The sequence below is a fragment of the Lycorma delicatula genome, chromosome 13, assembly GCF_047948215.1.
Source record: "Lycorma delicatula isolate Av1 chromosome 13, ASM4794821v1, whole genome shotgun sequence".
Lineage (NCBI taxonomy): Eukaryota > Metazoa > Arthropoda > Insecta > Hemiptera > Fulgoridae > Lycorma > Lycorma delicatula.
In genome coordinates this window covers 13,488,675-13,509,644 of record NC_134467.1, presented here as the reverse complement: position 1 = coordinate 13,509,644, position 20,970 = coordinate 13,488,675, and the positions used below count along the sequence as shown (strand labels likewise).

The following is a 20,970-nucleotide window of genomic DNA, read 5'->3' as shown; positions in this document are numbered from 1 at the left end:
CGGTCTCCAAATTCAGTTAGGTCAAAAGTTTGACTTTATTAAAGTTAAATGTCAGCAATGAGGATAATCAGATTGTTACCACAACCCATTAAAACGGCCACAATCTTGAGATGATGACACATTTTGTTGAAATTTACGATGCAATCACTGAGTTAGGTAATCGCAACACAGAAGTAAATTTTTGCTGGATCCCTAGCCATGTAGGGATTCCAGGTAACAAACAAGGGGGTTATCAACCCCCTTTCACTACCAGAGTTACTACTTTTGATTTTATTAATCGTGTAAAACAATTGCTGAGTGCAAGGTGGCAAAGTGACTGGGTGACTACCATCGATAATAAACTCTGACGGATTAAAGATTCAGTGTTACCATGGGGTGGCTCCTCTTACAGAAAAACTCGTCGTGAGGAAGTGGTCCGCTAATATAATATAAATAAATATAATATTATGTAATATCTAAGAATTTCTTTTTTTTTAAGGTAACTAGTAAAAGCAATAAGGAAAAATAATTTTAAAAAAAGGTAAATATCTATTTCATAGTTAACTGATCATAATCATCGTATCATGGAAAGAAATGACAAAAAGGAAAAAATCTTTGGGTTTGTTATTATTGCACGTTTTCTGAGAGGATTACTTATTTTTGTTACTATTATCTGATCCCATATTTTCCCTGGTTCTATACAGGATGTTTCTAAACCGGGGTAGGCTAGCTATACTTTTTCAGGTTCTACTTGTAAACTAAAAAAAAAAAATATCCTAAGGAAAAATGGCAATTTCTCCTTTGTTCTCCCCTTGTCTGCCATTTTGTTATTTTGATATAATAATTTATACCTCAAGTTTGGATAGATGAACCGTATTAATATTTGGTAAGCGTCTTGGTAATAAAGTTTTAAAATTAGCAAAAAATCAGACAAATTTAAATAACTTTGTAAATTATAAAATGGTGGCCATGTTCATTTTCAATTAGTTTTATCAAAATTTATGTTATTACTAAAATATTAAGCCTTTTATTTTGAACAAAATGATGTTTTATTATTTTAAATCAGTTAAGAAATAGCCAAGTTATGGCAGAAAATTGATGTAATTATGTTTGTTTTTATGTCCTCTACATAACATTCAATTCGATGAAATATTGTTTTTATTTATTGTTAATTCTAGAATTGTAAATTAGTATCAGATTAAGTAATAATTTTCTCACAATAATAGACCTAATAATTATGACATAACTCAACATTTTTTAATTGATTAACTATTTACGATTATCAATTATCAATCTTTTTTTTGTTGAGATGAGTGGTTTGGTCATTTTTTCCTATGAAAATGGAATTGTAACATGAAAAATCCTATGCCTGATTGACATTCAAACCCAGGACCTCTGGATGAAAGCCTGAGAAGCTATCATGGATAGTGGAATTATCAGTCTTGTCATTTTATTGTAATAAAATTATTACCATTTCCAAAACATACAAAAAACAATTTCATATGATTATTAAAAGTAAATAAAACAAAAATAAATGTTTTAATACTGTGCTCTAAGTACACACTGATTGGCAGGAGAAAAGTTACTTTTATTGAGGTGTTGAAATACCAATTAATCATTTTGGAAAAAAAAATTTTTGTCAGTCCGTCAAAATTTCTTCATAAAAATTATAGATGTAAAAGCATGCAACTTTCTTAAAAAATAATATTTTAGTGATGCAAGATATTTATTAAAATACTGGATTTAAAAAAAAAACAATTTTACATGAAATTAGCTTGTTAATATAGTATCCTGATATTATAATTAGTACTTTTCTGTTAATTGTCCCCCAATCTGGAATTCTTTACTCAAACAAGTTGTTAAGCTTATTAATTTTGAAAAATATAAATGCCTATTGTATAGGCCATTGTCATGTAAAATTTGTTCAAGTCGATTGATGTCTGGAGAATAATCATACCATCATAAAACGAAATTCATAAAACGAGCTATCCAACATGGCATTTACTGTGATCCTGTTACATTTGTGTTCTCCACAATCTTCTAAATAGTTGTATATTGATGAGATGTTGGATTAACTAAATATTCTGTTAACTTTAAAATGTGATAATGCTTATGCCAATTATACATGTTATTACATAATTAAACCACTTATAAAATCGTGTTCCTGGAGATATTATAAATAATTGGGATTATTATATTATAGCTATGATCTCCAACTTAAAATAGGACAAACCTTTTTACTTATTCCATCAAATTAAAAATTGAAGGTATTCATAATAAGCCAACCTTCAAACCACATTTTAGATTTTATTCATTACAAAAAATAAAGCAATATTCATAATAAGCATATCACTTTGCATTTATATAAACACCTCAATGGAATTCTACTTTTTCACAGAACATGAAGATTTTTGCTGGATCTTTCTAAGTGTATGGAAGGTAATTATTTTTTATTGATGGGTAGGTTTTAATTTCATGTTGTTTTTAAAAGGGTGGTTTTTGGGATTGTGTTCCAATCCTACTTTTTGATTATGATAAAATTTAAATTGGGTTATTTCTTGGGAGAATTGTAAAATTGTTCTGGTGCAATTCCCCGTTAATTCCAATCTCTGAAGACCTATCAGTCTAGCAAGAAAGTCACTGGTGGAGTCATAGTTTAGTTGAGGATGTAATGCACTCCATTTATGGAAATAATTAGAGATGGTTACCCGCCTTTTAAATATTTTAAGAGAAATCTGGGTTCTGGAGATTCTTTTTTAGTGATCTGGGCTATGCTGTTTCTGCTTTCATGAGAGTCTTCTTGCTGCTTCATTCAAAAGAATTTATTTTCTGTTAGCCTCCAGAACCACCGTAAGGTATTACTTCAGAGGATGAATGTTTTCATTCAAAACACCTGAAATGAAAACGCTGACATTCTACATTCCTATTCATTCATTAGCATTATTTAGATTAAAAATTTACAGCGGATTGCTAAAACTAAACTGGTTTATGTAGAAAAAATTTTGTTATAGAAATTTAAAAAAAAAATTCTTAACTTATAAGACAAAATTTAGTTTCTCTTTTAGGAATATTTGATAATAAGTTTTAATTTGGTTATACAGCTATTTTTTGGTAAAAAACATTACCTTAAAGTTTTTTTTTCAACTGATAATGAGAAATGACAAAATAAACACAAACATTTACCAAAATTGATAGCAGAACACTTTCAAGTTTAACAGCATAATACTTTGGTGTAGAAAAATGGAGTTTGGTTTTTCAGTTACCAATTTTAATAAATTGCCGAATATTCTAAATTATCTGATCAATTAATAAATCAGATCCTTTTTACAGAAATGATTTTACTATGTTGATGAGGATTTTTTTAAAAGGACAAAACTTTTATACTCCTTAAGAAATGGAATTTTTTTTAACTAAAATCAATTTTCATTGTTAAATAGGTTATAAACGTTAACAGAGAATTAAAAAATAAATAAATTGTTTGTGAAAGCCAGGTAATTTATGTTCTTTTAAAAGGATATCAGATAGAACATTTTACTTCATTAATAACTTATATTTTTTTTTTATTTTCATTATTTATTATAAAACATTTTTACAATCGGCAGTTAATAATTAGTAATAAATCAATATATTTAAATAAATAAAAAAAGGAAATTAAGTCTGATTTGAACCAATGTGTCTTTCCCTTGTAAGATCCAAATATTTTATTAATTAAAATTTTATTTGGCTACAACTCTGGAATCGATGAAAATAAGTACCGCTTATGACATATCGTTGAAAAGCTCTCAACAAGGGGTTATTACTGCAGTTAAGAAAAATACACCATGATTGCAATCAAAAGGGGAGGTGCACAACTAGATGTTACAGCAGTCCTAAATGCAATATTTCAACATCCTACTGCTAATCGTTTTTGAGTTATGCAATATACATACACAATATGTAAAGACGTCATGCTGAAAGTAGTCAAAATGGATTCAGGGATGGTCAAAATGGATATTTTCATTGAAATCTGAAAACCGAAATATTTTGTGATCACAATACTTCTTTTACTTAATACAAGGAAATAAAAATATAGTAATTTAATTTTAATTAGGTAGTTATGTAATTTTAAATAGCAATTACATTTAGCTACATAAATTCACATTGCATTTGAGACATTTGAATGCCTCAACAATTTGGTTTGCTACACCTGCTGTTACAATAGGATTGTATAGATTGCCTTGCTTTCTTCTAATAATTGAAGGTAAGGGCAAGCCATTTTTTCTCTGACTTTCTGTAGAATTTGCATCTTCTTCCTCTGTAGTTTCTTTTATATCATTCTCTTTGATAAGTTTTTTCCTATATTCCACCATATATGAGCGCAGTTGTACAATATTTTTTCTTGGAACGTATTACTTATTCATTTCTACTTGGTACTGCAGCCATGAATTAGTTACTGCCAAGTCTAACAATTGGAGTATCACTCTACTGGTTCAATTGTGAGAAGGACAGTAGGCACATACGGTCAGTTAAATCAACTCCACCCATACTTTTTATTGTAGGATTTTATTACTTGGAGCTTTTTAACAATATGAATTTATTGGCAATTTTTGACCATCTTTTAACTTTACCCACTGGAGAGTCAGATTCATGAGTGGAGAGCATTGTAACTGGTTTATCAAACCATTTTGTTGCTACTAATTTTCCATCATTACTTTGATAACATAACTTATGCTTTAAATTACTATTCAAGTGATATGTGTTTTGAAAGACAGTTGTTCATAATAATGCCACAAAGTAGTAATTGTTCACAGTCAGTTTAACACTTGAAAAGTATTTAATACTTGTATATGGCTAGGTACTAATGAGCAAGACAGATGTAAAACTGCAGCTGTCGCAAGACCAACCCCTTTTTTGACTTCTTTGGGAAATCATGATATATCCAAAAAAAACAAATGATTCCATTTGGGTTTGCTTGTACAAAAACTTTCAGCCCAACTGGATTAGGTTTATTTGGCATGAATTGTTTCATACCAGAATTTCCACATAATCATTTCATTGAATACAACTCTTGATTTTTAATTTGTTTCATGCAACCAGACTTTATTTTATCTAACAGTGGCTGTACTTTTCACAGTCTATCTTTCTTTCTTCCTCATTTATATCATTGTCAAAAACTTATTTTAACGAAGATCTTATTTGGAAAAATCTATCTCTTGATATAGCATCAGCAATGATATTAATTTTACGTGTTTTTATACTGTACATCCTTCCCTCTTGAAATTGTAATGCTGCCATTACAAAGCAGCAGCCGAGCGAAATCTTTCAGCCTGTATAACTCGCTAACGAAGCGTTTTTGAACCTATGTTTATATGAACTTTTTTCTTACTTTTAGCCTCTAGAATGAGTTGTCAAAGTATTGCCCTATCCTCCTGCATCACTCTGTATATAATATTTATTTATAAGAACCACCAAACTTAACTTACGTTCGCTAACGAGCGTAGGCTGTTTGGTGGTTCTTACAATAAATAAATATATATATATATATATATATATTTATTCAAATAACCGAACATGGACAGATATTTATAGTGGTGGTCATATTACTTATGAAACCCTAACTAATATTTTTCAGTGTTAGTACTTGTGAAAAAATATTGGAAATATTTATATTTCGAATGAATCATTCGATTATTTATATCATTCTATTACTAATATCTCGATTGTTAAAACGTTCGATTTTGCCCATCTCTAATTCGACTACTTAACTTTTAATTAATGGATTTTGTAACCACCTGCTGAAGATTTTCCCACGACCTCCTTGATTCTTCTAGATAAATGCTGGAATAAAATAATTTTTTATTTGTCGGATAAATTACCATTTTTTATGCGATATGGATGATATTATGTTCTCAAGATAAAGTATTTTTTACGGGATTTCATTAAAAGCATACAGTTTAAATCATATTTAAATTTTATTTTATTATTTCTCTACACTAATACTTTTTACTTAAAAAATCGTGAAATGTACCCGTAGCATAGACTTTTTTTAAATTAGACAATTTTTTTAAATTAAGGGAAATTTACATAAACATTTAATCGTTACGACTTCATTTTTGTTGCCTATTTTCTCAGCTGTTATTGACAACGGCTGTATTTACTTTTTTTAGGTTAACCTGAACTGACGCGTAGGTACAAAGTTTGTAATTCGTTGACTATAAAGAAGTTCGTTGTTTATGAGTCGTGTATTTCTATAAAAAAGATTTATATAAAATTTGACAACTTGAAGTTGAAATGCCACTTGTGAAAATAATTGTAATGTTCAGCTTCCATGACTTATGACCTATTTAGATTGTTAATGAGTGTTGTTTTCAAACATAACTTAACGAAAAGGTAAATTTATGGAATGTATTCGTAATTATTATTATAAAATTTATTTTATGAAAAATTATTTTAAGTAATTAACAGCCCTTATTGTGCAGCTTTAAAAGATAACTTTTGCAGAACAACGGCAATATATCACTGTTAATGAGTTTCCTTATGTTTTATACAGAAATCTTTCTACGTAAAACTATATTACATTTTAACACTATATTTTTTTTTTTTTTGTAAATAACAATTAATTTATACTTCAATACAAAACTATACTTGGGTACTGTAAATATTTAATGTTAAAATTTATTTTAAGGATTCTTATAATTTATTTATTTATTCATTGGTAAACAATAGAGCAAATCTACTTACAGTAAAACCCTATTGTAGAAATGTAATTTTTATTGCATATGAAAAATCCCATGCCTGACTGGATTCGAACCCGGGACCTCTGGATGAAAGATCGAGGCGCTACCATTTGCCACGAATATCGGCTAATATAGCTAACAGGAAAATTTACCCAAATAATTCATTCTTTTTGTTGTTAACTAGCATAATGTATTACTCAAAAGTTATTAATTATTAAAACTACTCACAGATTAATGGAACTTATTTTACTTAAAGTGCCGAAGGGCTAATTGTCAACATCTTATCCAAACGTTTTTTTAGTAGTTTGTTAATGGCACTTGCCAAGGAAAAGGAGAGGAAATCCTATAACTATAAGTTTGGGTGAGTAGCAAGATGCTTTGTTATGTTGAATTTTTAATTGCAGTTATCTATGTTTTATCAGGTTACTTGCAAAGATATAATTACCTGAATTTAAAACTGTCGACTACACCACTCTACTATTTTATTTAGTATATCGAAACTTATGAACAAGTACAGTTGTGAGAAAATCTAACCTTAATTCATTTTAGGTAACCAGTGTTGCTGACATCAAACTGAGTGATTTCCCATGTTTCAGTCACATCACTGAATAAGAATTTAAATACAGCTTTAAAAAAAAACCTTAAAATTTGTTTAAGAAATAATAAAGCAAGTCATTTTGTTTTTTAATAGTGTATTATTTGTTATGTTATAAATAATAATAATTTACTGTTAGTTTTCAAAATGTTAATGCTAAATTCCAGAAAACATTCAATGTACATAGTTTCATAAAAATAAAAACACATGCACAAATATATATTTTTCTTAATTTTTACATTTTAAATAATTTCTATAACAATTGATGAACAGCAACATAATTAAACTGCATTATAATAAAACAAAAATGAAAGTACTTAATATAAAAGACGCTTTCAGAGCTACTCAAGAATTGTTTCTCAGAATACAGTGACATCAAGTAATTGTCTATGGAGATCAAGTTATAGGAGAGAATTATTTATAAATAAGAATCTATTATGAAATCATATTTATAAATAGCTTTCCCACAGTGAGATTTTTCTGTTAAAACAAGTTAAACTCAATTTTTGTTACTAAAAGCATTTTATTTACATTTTCTTTTTCAGATTAATTTAAAATCAAACGGATAATTGATGGATGCAACGATTGAAGAATGTAAGGATAGTTCACAAAATAGTGATAAATTTAAATATGAATTACCAACAGATGACTTACAGGTATTTCGGTTTTATTTATCTATCGATACAGATATAAATTGAAAAGTGTATTTATTATATGGATGACTTGTGTAACATTAATTCTCATATTTCCCATATATTTTAAAAGCTTAAATTTAGCTTAATCGGGTGTCTAGGAAGAGTAGGAAAATTATTTTAATTAACAATTCCAAAAGGTTAAATTAAAATAATTTGAAAAGGTGTGGTAAGATCAAAAGAGTTTCAAACTTGGAATAAATGTTCCTCTAGTAAGCTACCCTGCTGTTAAGAAGGGATGTGCTCCTCACATATTCCTTGGGGTGAAAAGATGTGAATCATTTTATGAATATTTATTTTATTATGAGACACTGAATTTTGCATACAATGTAGTTAAAATATAGTAATATTAAGTAAAAATATTTGAATATATAAAAATGAATTTTATTTTTGTACATAAATATATATTTACATAAAACAAGATGTTTATTCAGCTACTTAGAGACAAATGGATATAGTGGACAAAGCTATTTAACATTAGTTATGTCTATTAATAAGCTCAACTACCAAAAAGCCTGTTTGAGGTAGGTTCCAAGATGGTTGACTCAAAATCTTGAAGACACGTTTGTATGAAACTTTGGTTTTTAGTAGAAAATATTGTTTTAGAGTAGACTGCAGAATAACTTGTAATGATAGTGTAATTTATTGTTTTTAGCCTGAATCCAAAAGTGGAAACAAAGCAGTTCTTCTGCCAGGAAAAAACTATGCAGCAGCCAGTAAAGTGATCATAACAGTGTTTTGGGACTTTAACGGCCCAATTTATTTTGATAATTGGAAGAACAACATACAGTCACTATACCTACAATAAATGCAGTACTATTGTGATGTACTAGAAAATAAAGCGAAACCTGCAGTATAGAGGAAATTGTCCTGGTTCTTTCTCAAACAGCGTAATTCGTCTGCATCATAATGTCTGCCACCATAACTCCCAAAAGATACTGAAAGCTTATTCAAAACTCGAGTGGGAGGTGCTACCAAATTCACCTTACCATCCTGATCTGGCAGCATTTTTTTTTTTTTTTGATCTCTGATGTTTTTGTGGCACTGAGTTCAACAATAAGTAGGTAAAAAAACGGCTCAGTCATGGTCTACAGTTCTTTAGAACTGGAATGAGAAAGCTTAGATCACTCGTCCATCTTTGTGTAAGCTAACCTAAATGTTGCAAAGGATTATAGTTTCATTACCACTGAATAAAAATAATAATTTTTCTGCAGCAATTTATTTCTTTAATTTTTGAATGACCCATGTATGTTCTCTAATACAGGATGTTAAAATTAAGGATGTAGGACTTACCTTTGTATCTTGACAAATGGTTGTACACTTACATACAACTGCTACCACTGTTGAAAAGTGGTAATGTGTCTTGTTCATATGGAAAATTCTAGGTTCAGATCCCACTTGGATATAGAAATTTTGGTACCACAAAATTCATCTCATTAAAAACAAACAAAATTGAAGCAAAATGAATAAATAAATGTGTTCCACAATTATGTTTATTCATGCTTTTGGTAGTCATCTGATTGATTGAAGGTGTCCATCATACATATAAGATTTAAAAGGTTTTATAATTTTTTTGTCACCAGTCATTTGAGTGATGTGGTGTTATTATGTATTTCTTTCTGTTCTGCGTTACTCTTTTAATTATCTATTATTTATATTATATAATGTATAAGATGATTTTTTTCCTTGCTGTACAATATTTACCCTCTACACTTCTCCGTTTTACCAGATTAATTAAATCTGGATGTCTAGATTAATTAGATAGGTGTTAAGTCTGTTAATTTCTTTACAAGATTTTGCCACAAATTTCTTTCTTTACTATTATTAAGACATTTTTATTTGATAGTTTATTGCCTCGCATAATTTTCAACATTCTTCTGTAACACTGCATCTTGGTTTTGTTTCATGGTTTTTATCCATGTTTCATTTCCATAAACACTTACTACAACCTACACAAATATTTAAAAGAGAATTTTCTGATTGCTAGGTCTCTATATTTGATGTTAGCTGACTTGTTTTTCATCAGCTGTCTTTGCCCTTGCTTGTACCAGTCTGCTTTTGATGTATGTCGTATTTTGTTGATCCTTATAGCCTAGTTAACAGAATTTTGAAACTTAAGTTATATGAGATCTGTTAAGAAAATAACTGAATATTTTTAATTATGTGCCAATGCAGTTTAGTGATGTGCAGTTGGCAGCATTGTGTTCTGCATAACCTCTTCTGTAATCTGTAACCATATGTTCTTGGGTTGTTGATATCTCATTTAATTTTTGTGATATTGTTTTTGTCAGTCTGCCGAATTCATTTTCAAGTGTCCCTAGAAAAAAATGATTTTTTCCTTATATCTCTAATAATTTCTCAGTCTCCTTGTAAAGTTTTTTTATAGTTTCCATTCACCTCCAATTTCTTTTGGCCTTAGGATTCTTCATTCTCTTTTTCTATTTCAGCTGTCTTATTCATAGTTGAACATTCAGCTGTACAGAGACTTTCATATCTGATCTTGCATTGTAATATAGAATTTTTGGTTTTATTGAATGGTATTCTTTTGTTGTAGGCAGTTTTAATTAAATTATGTGCTATTCTTGTTTGGTTTGATTATTTATCTAAACCATTGATTCGCATCATTTCTCCCAGATATTTAAATTTATTGACTTAGTTTTTTCATATTTTGTATGAGTATTTAAGGACTGGGGAGAATGTTATGTCGGTCATGAATTCCATCTCTTGAAGAAAATTTTTAGCTCTACTTTCTCAGTGATTTCTTGTAGGTGGTTTACTTGTTCTGCTCAAATTCTGTTTCAAATTTTCTGAGAAGATTTCAATATCGTCGGCAAAGGGTATGCAGTTAACTGCATAGTCATTCAGTTTTGGATCCAATTTTATTTGGTGATGTGCTTCAGTTTACTTCATCTTCTTTTCCTATTCTGTTATTACTTTTATCAGTTAAAAGAATTTGTGATAAACCATTCTCCTGCATATATAAATACAGTTTAGAATTATTATTATTATTTTTTTTTTTTACCTGAAAATATAATTATTTATTTCTGTTCTCATTTTATTTTCAGATCAGTAAAGAAAGTAATATAATGATCATTAAAAATGAAGAACAAACGAAAGAAGAGGAAGAAGAAAATGAGGAAAAAATAATTAATTATAATAATAACAATAATGACATAAGAAGTATTAATACAGAGTTGTTAAATAGTGACAATAAGGCTCAAGTTACAGTTTGTGTAGAAAATGATGTTAATGTACAAAGTAATAATGTTTCATCAAAAGATAACGAACAAAATGCAAATAAGAAATTAAGTACTTTAATATACATTAATGGTAAACGATTTTTTAAATGTAATGTTTGTTTAAAAAATTTTACAGAAAAAAGTAATTTGAATAAACACTTAAAAATTCATAAAGGAATTAAGAATTATAAATGCAACGAATGCGGAAAGTGTTTTATACAAAAAACACATCTTAATAGACACTTATTAATACATTTAGGTAAAAAAAATTTCCAATGCAATGTTTGTTGTAAATATTTTATGCGTAAATCTCATCTGGATGAACATTTAAAAATTCATGTGGGAGATAAAAAATTTAAGTGTAATATTTGTTTAAAATCGTTTATTCGCAATATCGATTTAAAAAATCATTATAAAATTCATACAGGTAATAAAGAATTTTCTTGTCATCTTTGCGATAAATCTTTTATACGTAAAACGAATTATAAATCGCATTTAAAAATACATACAGGTATTAGAGAATTTATTTGTACAATTTGTCAAAAATCATTTATGCAAAAAACTAATCTTGTACGACATTTTAAAACACATATCGGTAATAAAGATTTTACGTGTAACATTTGTGATAAATCATTTACTAGGAAAAATAACTTAGCCGCTCATTATAAACAGAAACATGAAAATGTTGTTGATTTTATGTAATGTTTTGTAATTATTATTTTTATTGTATTATAATTATTGTTGCTGGTAATGTTTATAAAAATGTTTTTCAATACTTCATTTATGTTTTTATCATAAATCCATAAATCTTCACAAAGAGCCTTCATTAGGAAAGGCTAATGGGTTAATTACAAGTGAGATGTATAAACAAGATTGTGATTTAATTTATTGACTAACTACATTGGTTTGTATAAAGAAAATCATTCTTCACCTAAAAATATTATATATATTTTTTTTTTTTATTTTTTTTTGGGTGGAGGAAATGAAATATATAAAAAAAAATTATTTATTGTAGTCCTGTACACTAATCTTAACATAAATAATTTATTATTTATTTAACAAGAAAAAATAAAAATCTTTATGTATCGTTTTCTTTAGTTACATGTTCTTTCGATAGGATTAAAACTTAAAAAGCTGTGTGTTATTTATTTATTTAATTAAATAAATCTCAGTAAATTACTTGGCTTTATTGACTTTTAACAGATAATTTGGCCATCTGAGGTAGTGATGAAAAAGAAGCAATAAAATAGATAAATATTTTGAAAGAGGTAGCTGAAAAAGCAGGCTAACTAATCTTTTTCAAAAAGATCAAATATAAGTCTAACAAAAAATAATTCCCCATACAAAAACTTCATATGAGATATAGATCTATGAAGAAAGTTAAATATCTGGTCGAAATAATACAACCGATGAAGATGATACAAAGACTAATTAATAATTACTATAAAATGCCCATCAATATTTTTAGCACCAGAAATAACAAGGAATAAGAGTGGGTTTGGATTGAGGCTTTCGTGATGTGATTATGGAGAAAGAAAATAAAATGGACAAATAAAATGTGAAATGAGAAGTAATGTACAGGAGTAAAGAAGACAGTGCACTTGTGTGGGGAAACTGGTCGGGACATGTGGTTAGAGGAAGTTGAATTTTGACAGCTGTATGGAAAGAGTCGAAAGAAAAATGTAAGCTAGGAAGAAGGATATGAAGTTAATAGATGACATGAAGATTGGGGCAAAGGGGAAGGCTTTTCTTTTGCTTGATATCTTTGGTCTCCATCAATAGATGTTTATGAAATTTTGCTCGACGACTTCAAAACATCAGTCATCGATACTGATTAATTTTAGTTACAATTGATGAAGGTGGGGATATATGATCAAAATGGGCGTTTTATCTAAAATGTTGCTCAAAGAGGTAGAATATTTTTTACGTATTCCGTAACTAGCATTTTACTTTTTCTAATTTTCCTCCTAAATAATAGTCTATAAAGTTCGAAGCCCTACAGCTAGATAACTGGAGCGGCAAGTCTTTTTTTATTTGTCATTATTTGCTATCTTGTGATTGTAAAATGTTAGCCGAAAAGGTAAGTAGATGCCAACTAACGAGATTTTATTCCTTATAAAACAATTTTCGTAGTAATTTCTTGTAGAATTTATACTTTTTTTATAAATAAATATTTACTGTGACAGGAAAATAAAATACATCATATAGATCACACATTAGTGTACGATAAATTGTAAATATAAAAATAAGTAATATTGATTCCATAAAAAAAAAGCTTGTAATTTTAAATAGATTGGTGGGATGCAAAGATTTTTCAACACAATTTATCAAAAAGGCAGAGTATACACATTTGTAAGTATAAAGAAAAGTACTAATTAATGTAACTAATTTTCTAAATATAGGTTTTATACAATTCATACTTACGAGCATTAGATAAAGATATAACAGCCCATTTTTGTGTCGTAAAAATACATTTTGAGTTTTTGATGAAGTACCAAGAGGTATTCTTAATGTGAGAATATATGCTGGCATAAAAAATATTTAATTATGACCAGCACAGCATTTTATTTTGCACTGGATTTTTATTTTACATTTATATTTTATTCCTTATCCATACTCTTGCTTCTATTCCACTGATTTTATGTATTTAATGCTTCATTAAATCAAGATTTACGATTACGATGCCTTTCAGCCATCTAGTTTTAATTTTATAATGTTACAGAATATTAACAGGTTTAGAATTACTTACCATTAGGTATCCAAATTTATAGCACGGTGAATAAATTATATTACCCCTTGAATTATTACTGCATTTCATGATATCTGGTTAACTGTTGTATATAGTTTACCTTTAATTTTGAGGTTGTCTCCTCCACTGGTTTATCCATCTTGAAAATTATTAATTAATGTAAATGATTAAAGTGTAAAACCACAAAGCTCATCGTTATTGTGAACAGTCGTACAACTGTGCGAGGGATTCCGCTTTACTTTTCAGATACAATCGTTAGATAATAATTTCATGTTATTAATAATTACTAGTACATAACTATAACATTTCTTTAATGGATATTGCAAATATCTACTTGCAATAAAAAAAGTTTACACCAGCTGTTATTTATTTCAACCACACTCTAAAATAGGTTAAATCGATTTAAAAAACAAACTGCCTAATAATGTCATCTTATGCAAGTTTGAAACAGCTGCGAAGTAGACTACTCAGTTGCTGTCAGGTCATGGCTGCTTCAGGTTGTACATGTAGTGCAGTGACTACGATTTTTGCCCTTATTGTGGCGCCCTTAGCATCCACATGTGATCTTTGTTTGCATCCAGGATTTGAATCCCAGTCAGGCATGGAATTTTCACATGTTATTTGTCATTCATCTCGTCCTCTAAAGCAATACCTAACTGTGGACCCAGAGGAAACCAAGGACGAAGTATGTGACTGTAAGGGACCCGCTAGATACGAACAACAATCGAATATGATTTCCGTGTTAGTGAGGATCATCACTGTGTGTAAGGGAGCGGGAGAATAGAATGGTGGCTACTGAAGTGGGGCGTCCACCTGCCACAGTTAGGTTTGGTTAGACCATGTTCCGAAGGCTAAACAGGAAAAGAGAAAGTAGTCTAGTGGTGAACTCATCATCGCAAATCAACTGATTTCAAAGACGAGAGAAGGTTCAAATCCTAGTAAAGGCAGTCAGTTTTATACGGATCGTGGATACCAGTGTTTTCTGGTGGTTGGGTTTCAATTAATCACACACCTCAGAAACCGTATACCTGAGACAGTACAAGCCTCCTTTTTATCCTACTGTACTAGGATATGAAGAGAGAGGAGAGGCCCGACGCGTATGCAATAAGTACGTGTTCTATCAGTACCCGTGGGGTGCGTTATGTTCCTTGCCGACCACTTTTTGACAGAATCGTTTTTCACGAATTACTTTTTGTTTCTGCGCGGGGGGGGGGGAGACTAGAGGATGAGAGTCAAGGCATTAAAAAAAAAGACAACTAATTTTTATGAAATATTTAAAGTATGTTTCTATATAATATATATAAATTGAATTCGGTTTGTCGTTACAGAAGGGTGTACTTTAAATTAATATCACCTTTGACCGTCACGGACAAAAGTCTACAAGTAATTAAAAATGATTACTGGTTGTTTAATTTATTAAAAATGTTTTGAATTTTTACGTATAACTACGACGTTTTTTTTTTGTTTTATTACTTTTATGTTTAACAAAAACATTATTATTGTTATTGAAATTTATAACGGGATGTCGTATGTATTGAAGTATACAATTGCATGTGTTGGCATCATTGATCAATCAATAATTGTGTGACGATTGGCTAAAAGCGTCCTTAAGGAGAGATCTATATTCTAATATCAGTTTTATTTGTTTATTGGTGTTCACTTTTGTTTATCTGACTTAGTAAGTAATTTTATAGCATTCTAATATAAATTAACAGAATGTAAGTTTGAGTTTTATTTGTTGATTAATTGATAGTGGGGGCTTTAACTAGGCTTACCATACGCCCGGATTAGCCTGGACAGTTCAGGTTTTTTAGTGCGGTCTGGCGTTTGGGAATTTTATGACGCGAGGATTTTTTTTAAATTTTGGATATATATGTTCGACATCGCATTTTTAAACATTCTCTTAGGCTTGTGCATCTCGGCCGCACTGACGTCGATTTTGTGAGGCGTAGCTACCGGTCTCGCCACAACTTTATTCTTTGGCAACACAAAAGGGAAAGGTGTTTATGTTGTTTTCGTGTGTGAAGTAACTCGTCTACACGTTTTTGATCTTTTGCCTCATCGTTTAGCAGTGGGCAAAAGAAAATGTGTTTAATGTTAACCTGCAACAGGAATACAAATTTTTGAAATTGTGTAATAGTAACGTTGAATGTGCTCAGTGCGCACTATGTACTGGAGAATTTTCTGTTGCGCATAAAGGAAAGGGTGATATTGAAAAACACATGAAAACAACTAAACAGTAGTGTTAATGCTTACTGCTTCAGCAAACATAATAGATTTTTTTAAAACCAAAGATGAGAATTGACAATAACAGTGACCTGGAGTGTAGTGCTAAAGAAGCTACATTTTCATATTACACTGCTAGACACAAACTCTGTTTCAAAACATCAGACTGCACATCTAAATTAGTAGAGTACCATATAAAAATTTCAAAAACAGTTGAAATTTTTATATGGTACTCTATATATTCAATTCTATCACAGCAACAGAAACTTTTCAGACATTCTGAATTAATTTGTCAGCTTCAAGAAAGAAAAACCCACAAATTTATAAAAGCAATTATTTTAAGAAAATAATGATGTTCAGGAACAAAAATTCTTCTCAAGTATAGACAATTTTTATAATTCTAGTATCCATTACTTAGAGTTGTGGAGAGCCAGTTTAAGTTTCAGTGGATAAATTTACAAACTGAAATTGCCTGGTCTGATTTAGAAGAGAGTGCACAAGTTATTAATGAAATTATAAAAGATTCCATAAATATTGATTACCTATTTTAAAGTCATGTCTAGTGAAAAATACAAATAAAGTTTAATGTGTCTGTAAACTGTTAAGAAGTAAGTTCAAAAATATGTCCTGGGTTAGACCAAAATAAATATAGTAAGCCTAGTTTTAACCTGTGATGTAAATTCATTTGAGTTCATTGTAAAATTGTTTATGTAATCATGTTAAAAAATTCATATGTTGTGGGCTTATTATTATTATTATTATTAGTTGTTTTGAATTAGTAATTTTGGTACTTGTGCAGTTTGTTTCACCCCAATGTTTTTATCTAATGTCATTACTCACTTGCTATACGTTTAATTGCTCTACAATGTAAAATCATTTCTTAAAATATTACTGTGTTAGTCAAGGTTACTGAGCGTAGGTTAAGTTTTGTTAAATTATATTTATAATATAAATGGCCATAAAAATGGTAATATAATGGTTATGTCAGGTGATATTAACAATAACCCAAAAATTTGCTGTTTATTATTATAGACATAAATTAACTAAACTTAATCTACGCTCGCTAACCTCGACTAATTAACAGAAACGTTTAGATTATTTAAGTTTTAAATAATTCCAATAATTACCGAATTTATTATTTAAACACTGAAAACATTAACAGTAAATGACATATACTATAAAAAAGCGTTGGGGTGGAACAAACTGCATAAGTGCCATAATTTTCTTTATTTTTATTGGAAATTATAATACTTATTTTTTTAATCTGTTATTCTCAGATACTAATAAAAAAGAACAGTTGATAGTTCGACAGTTTTGTAATAGACTGTTAAAGCTTTCAATTATGTTATAATTAATTGAAAACAGATCTGTTTCATGATAACTCCTAGCAAACCTTAATCGTTATTGGTAGTGTTAAGAACGTGCTAAAATAAATGGCGATAAGTTACAAAGAACTATTGTGACATTGAACAAAGGAAGAAAACCATCTTCACAACTTTATTAACATACTCAATTACTCTGATAACATATATATTTCAGAAAAATACCAAATATATTTAAATAATAATAAGTTAATAAATGAACTGATAAAATTGGATAATTACATTTTATACAAGCAGATATTAAATAGTAGTAATAGATTTTGTTGGCCAAACTAATCCATATCCATTTTAACACAACAGTTGAGACCACCCAATTGACAGGACATTTACGTTGACTTAATTTTAAAACGTATGACGACCAACTGTTATGTTTTAAGCAAATATCACAGTTCTTTATGATTTACATGTGAAGTTTTAATTACTATTACAAATAGCTTGAATATGAGAGCTCCTGAAGATGGAATTTAATTTTGAAAGCGCTTCGAATTCAATTGTTGGCATGAGGTTTTTTGTATATTAACTTATACCAACATGCTCAACAAAATTATTATAAAAGATGTACACACCAATATTATGAATTTGTTTCACAAACATTACAATAATATAATGAATAAAAGTTCCATAAACTTGTCCTTATTGACATCCATATGCCTAAACAAGCTGGCATTTTTCATTTTTGTGAATTCTGTTTAATCTGATTAATTCTCAGTTAGTATGTTAGTATTTCCCCCCATTTTTGGTAACCTTTATTAGTGTGAGCATGTTAAAAAAATATTTTAAAATCAGGCCTTTCTGGAACCCCTTTGTCTGAACTTGGTTCTTTTCCAGCATATATCATTTCCATGCATAACCACAGACCAAGGCATAATTTAAAAAATTTCACCCCGTGCTGATGCTTTTTTTTTGGACATTATTGATGAAAGACAAGCTGTCCCCTGAAAAGAATTATTTTTCATCAATTCACATCTCTAAATGAGGATTCATTGCATGTTGAAACTTTGGCAGAATCTAGACTACGAGTTGTTAAACTTTGTACAGTCTTTCATCCTATAGGATGCATTTCCATTATTTGAAGCATGGAACATTCTCAGAAGAATCTCGAGTATGATACAATAAATTAGCTTATTAACTTGGTTAGAATACAACAGACTTGCTATTTATAATCGGCATTTTACCAAGACCCATCCACAAAATTTTCTCATAGAATCTTTTCATTTCATTTATGTCAAGTGGATTCCATTTCTTTAGTCTAAAATTATTTTATAATTCTCGATTGCTCTATTTCTCTTTCCAAACTCAATTTTTGTTTTGCATAATGAATTGTTTCATTGACTAATAAATTGAAAATGGCATCATTGATGAAAAATGCATAATATACTTCTTGGGGGTTGACGTCTGTACCTTTGCTGTAATTTCATCATTAACTAATAGTGGAAAGGTATTGGGATAAGGTAACACGGTACTTACATATTAACGCCACCGCAGCTACACCTTTGTTTAAAAACAAAGTAGTCAATAGGATTTCAGTGGAAAATGGGCTGATATAGAGTTTAACATAGATTCAAAACAGTCTCTTTATTAATTTTAATAAATGGTTATTTATATTTATTTATTTTATAAATATAATTTAACCAAACTTAACCTTCGCTCGCTAACCTTGACTAATTAACAGGAGTGTTTTGATTATTTAAATAATAAATGATTGCAATAATTACTGAATTTATTAAATAAATACTCAAAAAATTACGGTGTTAATTGTTCATTTTCCACCGAAATCCGATTGACTACTTTATTTTTAACTAAAGCTGTAGCTGCAGTGGCGTTAATACGTAAGTACTAGTAACACATATATTTAAGTTATTTACTTCTGAGGATATTAAAGTAAATAACATCTATTAAAATTTAGTTTAATAAAATTTAAAAAAACCGAAACTAGATCTGAACCAAATGAAAGCGAATAGAAAACTTATCAATAACAGAAATAAATGAATAAACATATATTAAAATAATAAAAAAATCACATACATTACTATGAATCAAAGAATCAGTGAGCAAAGAGCCATGTCACATGGCCTCATAGAGAGATTTAATGTGAGCCACGTATGGCATCATGTATTAATATTATTCACCTGTTCTTATGTTTTTATCTTTTTCATTGAGAAAACTTACATCAGTATCACATAATAACCTCATTCAAGCCACCATAAAACATGATCAAACAACAATCATTAAAGAATTATAAGAGCTGTTTATGAGAAGTGTAAAAGATTCAACAGTATTTTTATATATACATTTTTTTTTTTTATTATGGATATTTATTTTAATTTTTGTTTTTTTTTTTACAGATAATGAATGAGCCTGTAAATAATACTTTTAGTAATGAAGCTCTGTCGCCTAATAAAATTATTAAATTAGAGACTGAACAGCATAATGTAACACAAATGATTTCCTTTTTTTTACCACATCACATGAGTGAAACTGATACATCACATGAGCATGTAAGCTTATTTTAATTTTTTTTTTGTATGTTGAAGCAATATTTTACTTTACATTCAATTCTCTTCTGCATATTTTCTTTCCTGGTTTTCCAACAGTTTCATTCTTTTGCTTTATTTTTTCCTTCTCTCTTCGGACCAAATATTGTTTCTTTTTTCTATTTTTTTTGAAATCTTTATTGGTTTTCTGAACATTGTTCTATATTGTACTATCTACTTCAAATAGTTTCATTTCATTTACAATTACTGAAATCTGTTGATTTCCATTCTTATTTCTGTAATTGTGGTTGAAAATCTTTTTTGCAAGACTGAAAAAGATTTGACATTTTCTCAGTTTCATTGTATTTGTAAATGTCTTTATTACTTGTTAATTTGCATCCATTTTCTTGTATTCGTATTTATTCCAGAATCTTTCTAAGTTTTTACTCTATTTTTTATTGGATTTATTTACCTGATTTCAAACTGAAGATGCATCTGATGCAAGCAGGTCCTCTGGTTTGATTACTGTATTTTAGTGCCTGATTTTGGCATCTACTGAAATGTCCTTTTTGTTGAAAATATCTTTTGTAAGTTGGTCGGTTAATTTTATTTTTCCTATTCTTGTTTGATTGGCTTTTTTATGTAAATCATTATTTTGGATTATTTCTCCTATATATTTAAATTTGATAACTTTATTGATTTTTCCATATTTTGGACTTGGAAGGAATCTTGGTTGATCATGAATTCTCCATTTAAAAAAAAAAATTTTAGCTATTTGTCCTTCATATCAGCAAAAGGCTAAACTGTTAATTACAATTCCTTTCAGTTTCAGACTCAATTTTATTTAGTGGTGTGTTTCAACATTTTTCACCTTCTTTTCCTGTTCCTTTATTGCTTTCTCTAGGACACAGATAAAAA

At 29.0% G+C, this 20,970-nt stretch overlaps 2 protein-coding genes across 2 annotated transcripts in view; both read left to right on the top strand.

The window, feature by feature from the left end:
• Window positions 1–6,091: 6,091 nt before the first annotated feature.
• On the top strand, window positions 6,092–12,358 carry LOC142333638 (uncharacterized). The gene is made up of 3 exons (XM_075380986.1): window positions 6,092–6,348; window positions 7,836–7,946; window positions 11,048–12,358. The coding sequence occupies exons 2-3, from the start codon at window positions 7,863–7,865 to the stop codon at window positions 11,921–11,923; spliced, it is 960 nt and encodes a 319-aa protein (XP_075237101.1). The 5' UTR covers window positions 6,092–6,348; window positions 7,836–7,862; the 3' UTR covers window positions 11,924–12,358.
• A 3,196-nt stretch (window positions 12,359–15,554) lies between these two features.
• LOC142334013 (uncharacterized) overlaps window positions 15,555–20,970 on the top strand; it is a 37,893-nt gene continuing 32,477 nt past the window's right edge. Inside the window, exons 1-2 of the mRNA XM_075381680.1 lie at window positions 15,555–15,648; window positions 19,924–20,076. Coding sequence (XP_075237795.1) covers window positions 19,927–20,076 — 150 coding nt within the window. The 5' untranslated portion in view covers window positions 15,555–15,648; window positions 19,924–19,926. The remainder of the gene's footprint in view (window positions 15,649–19,923; window positions 20,077–20,970) is intronic.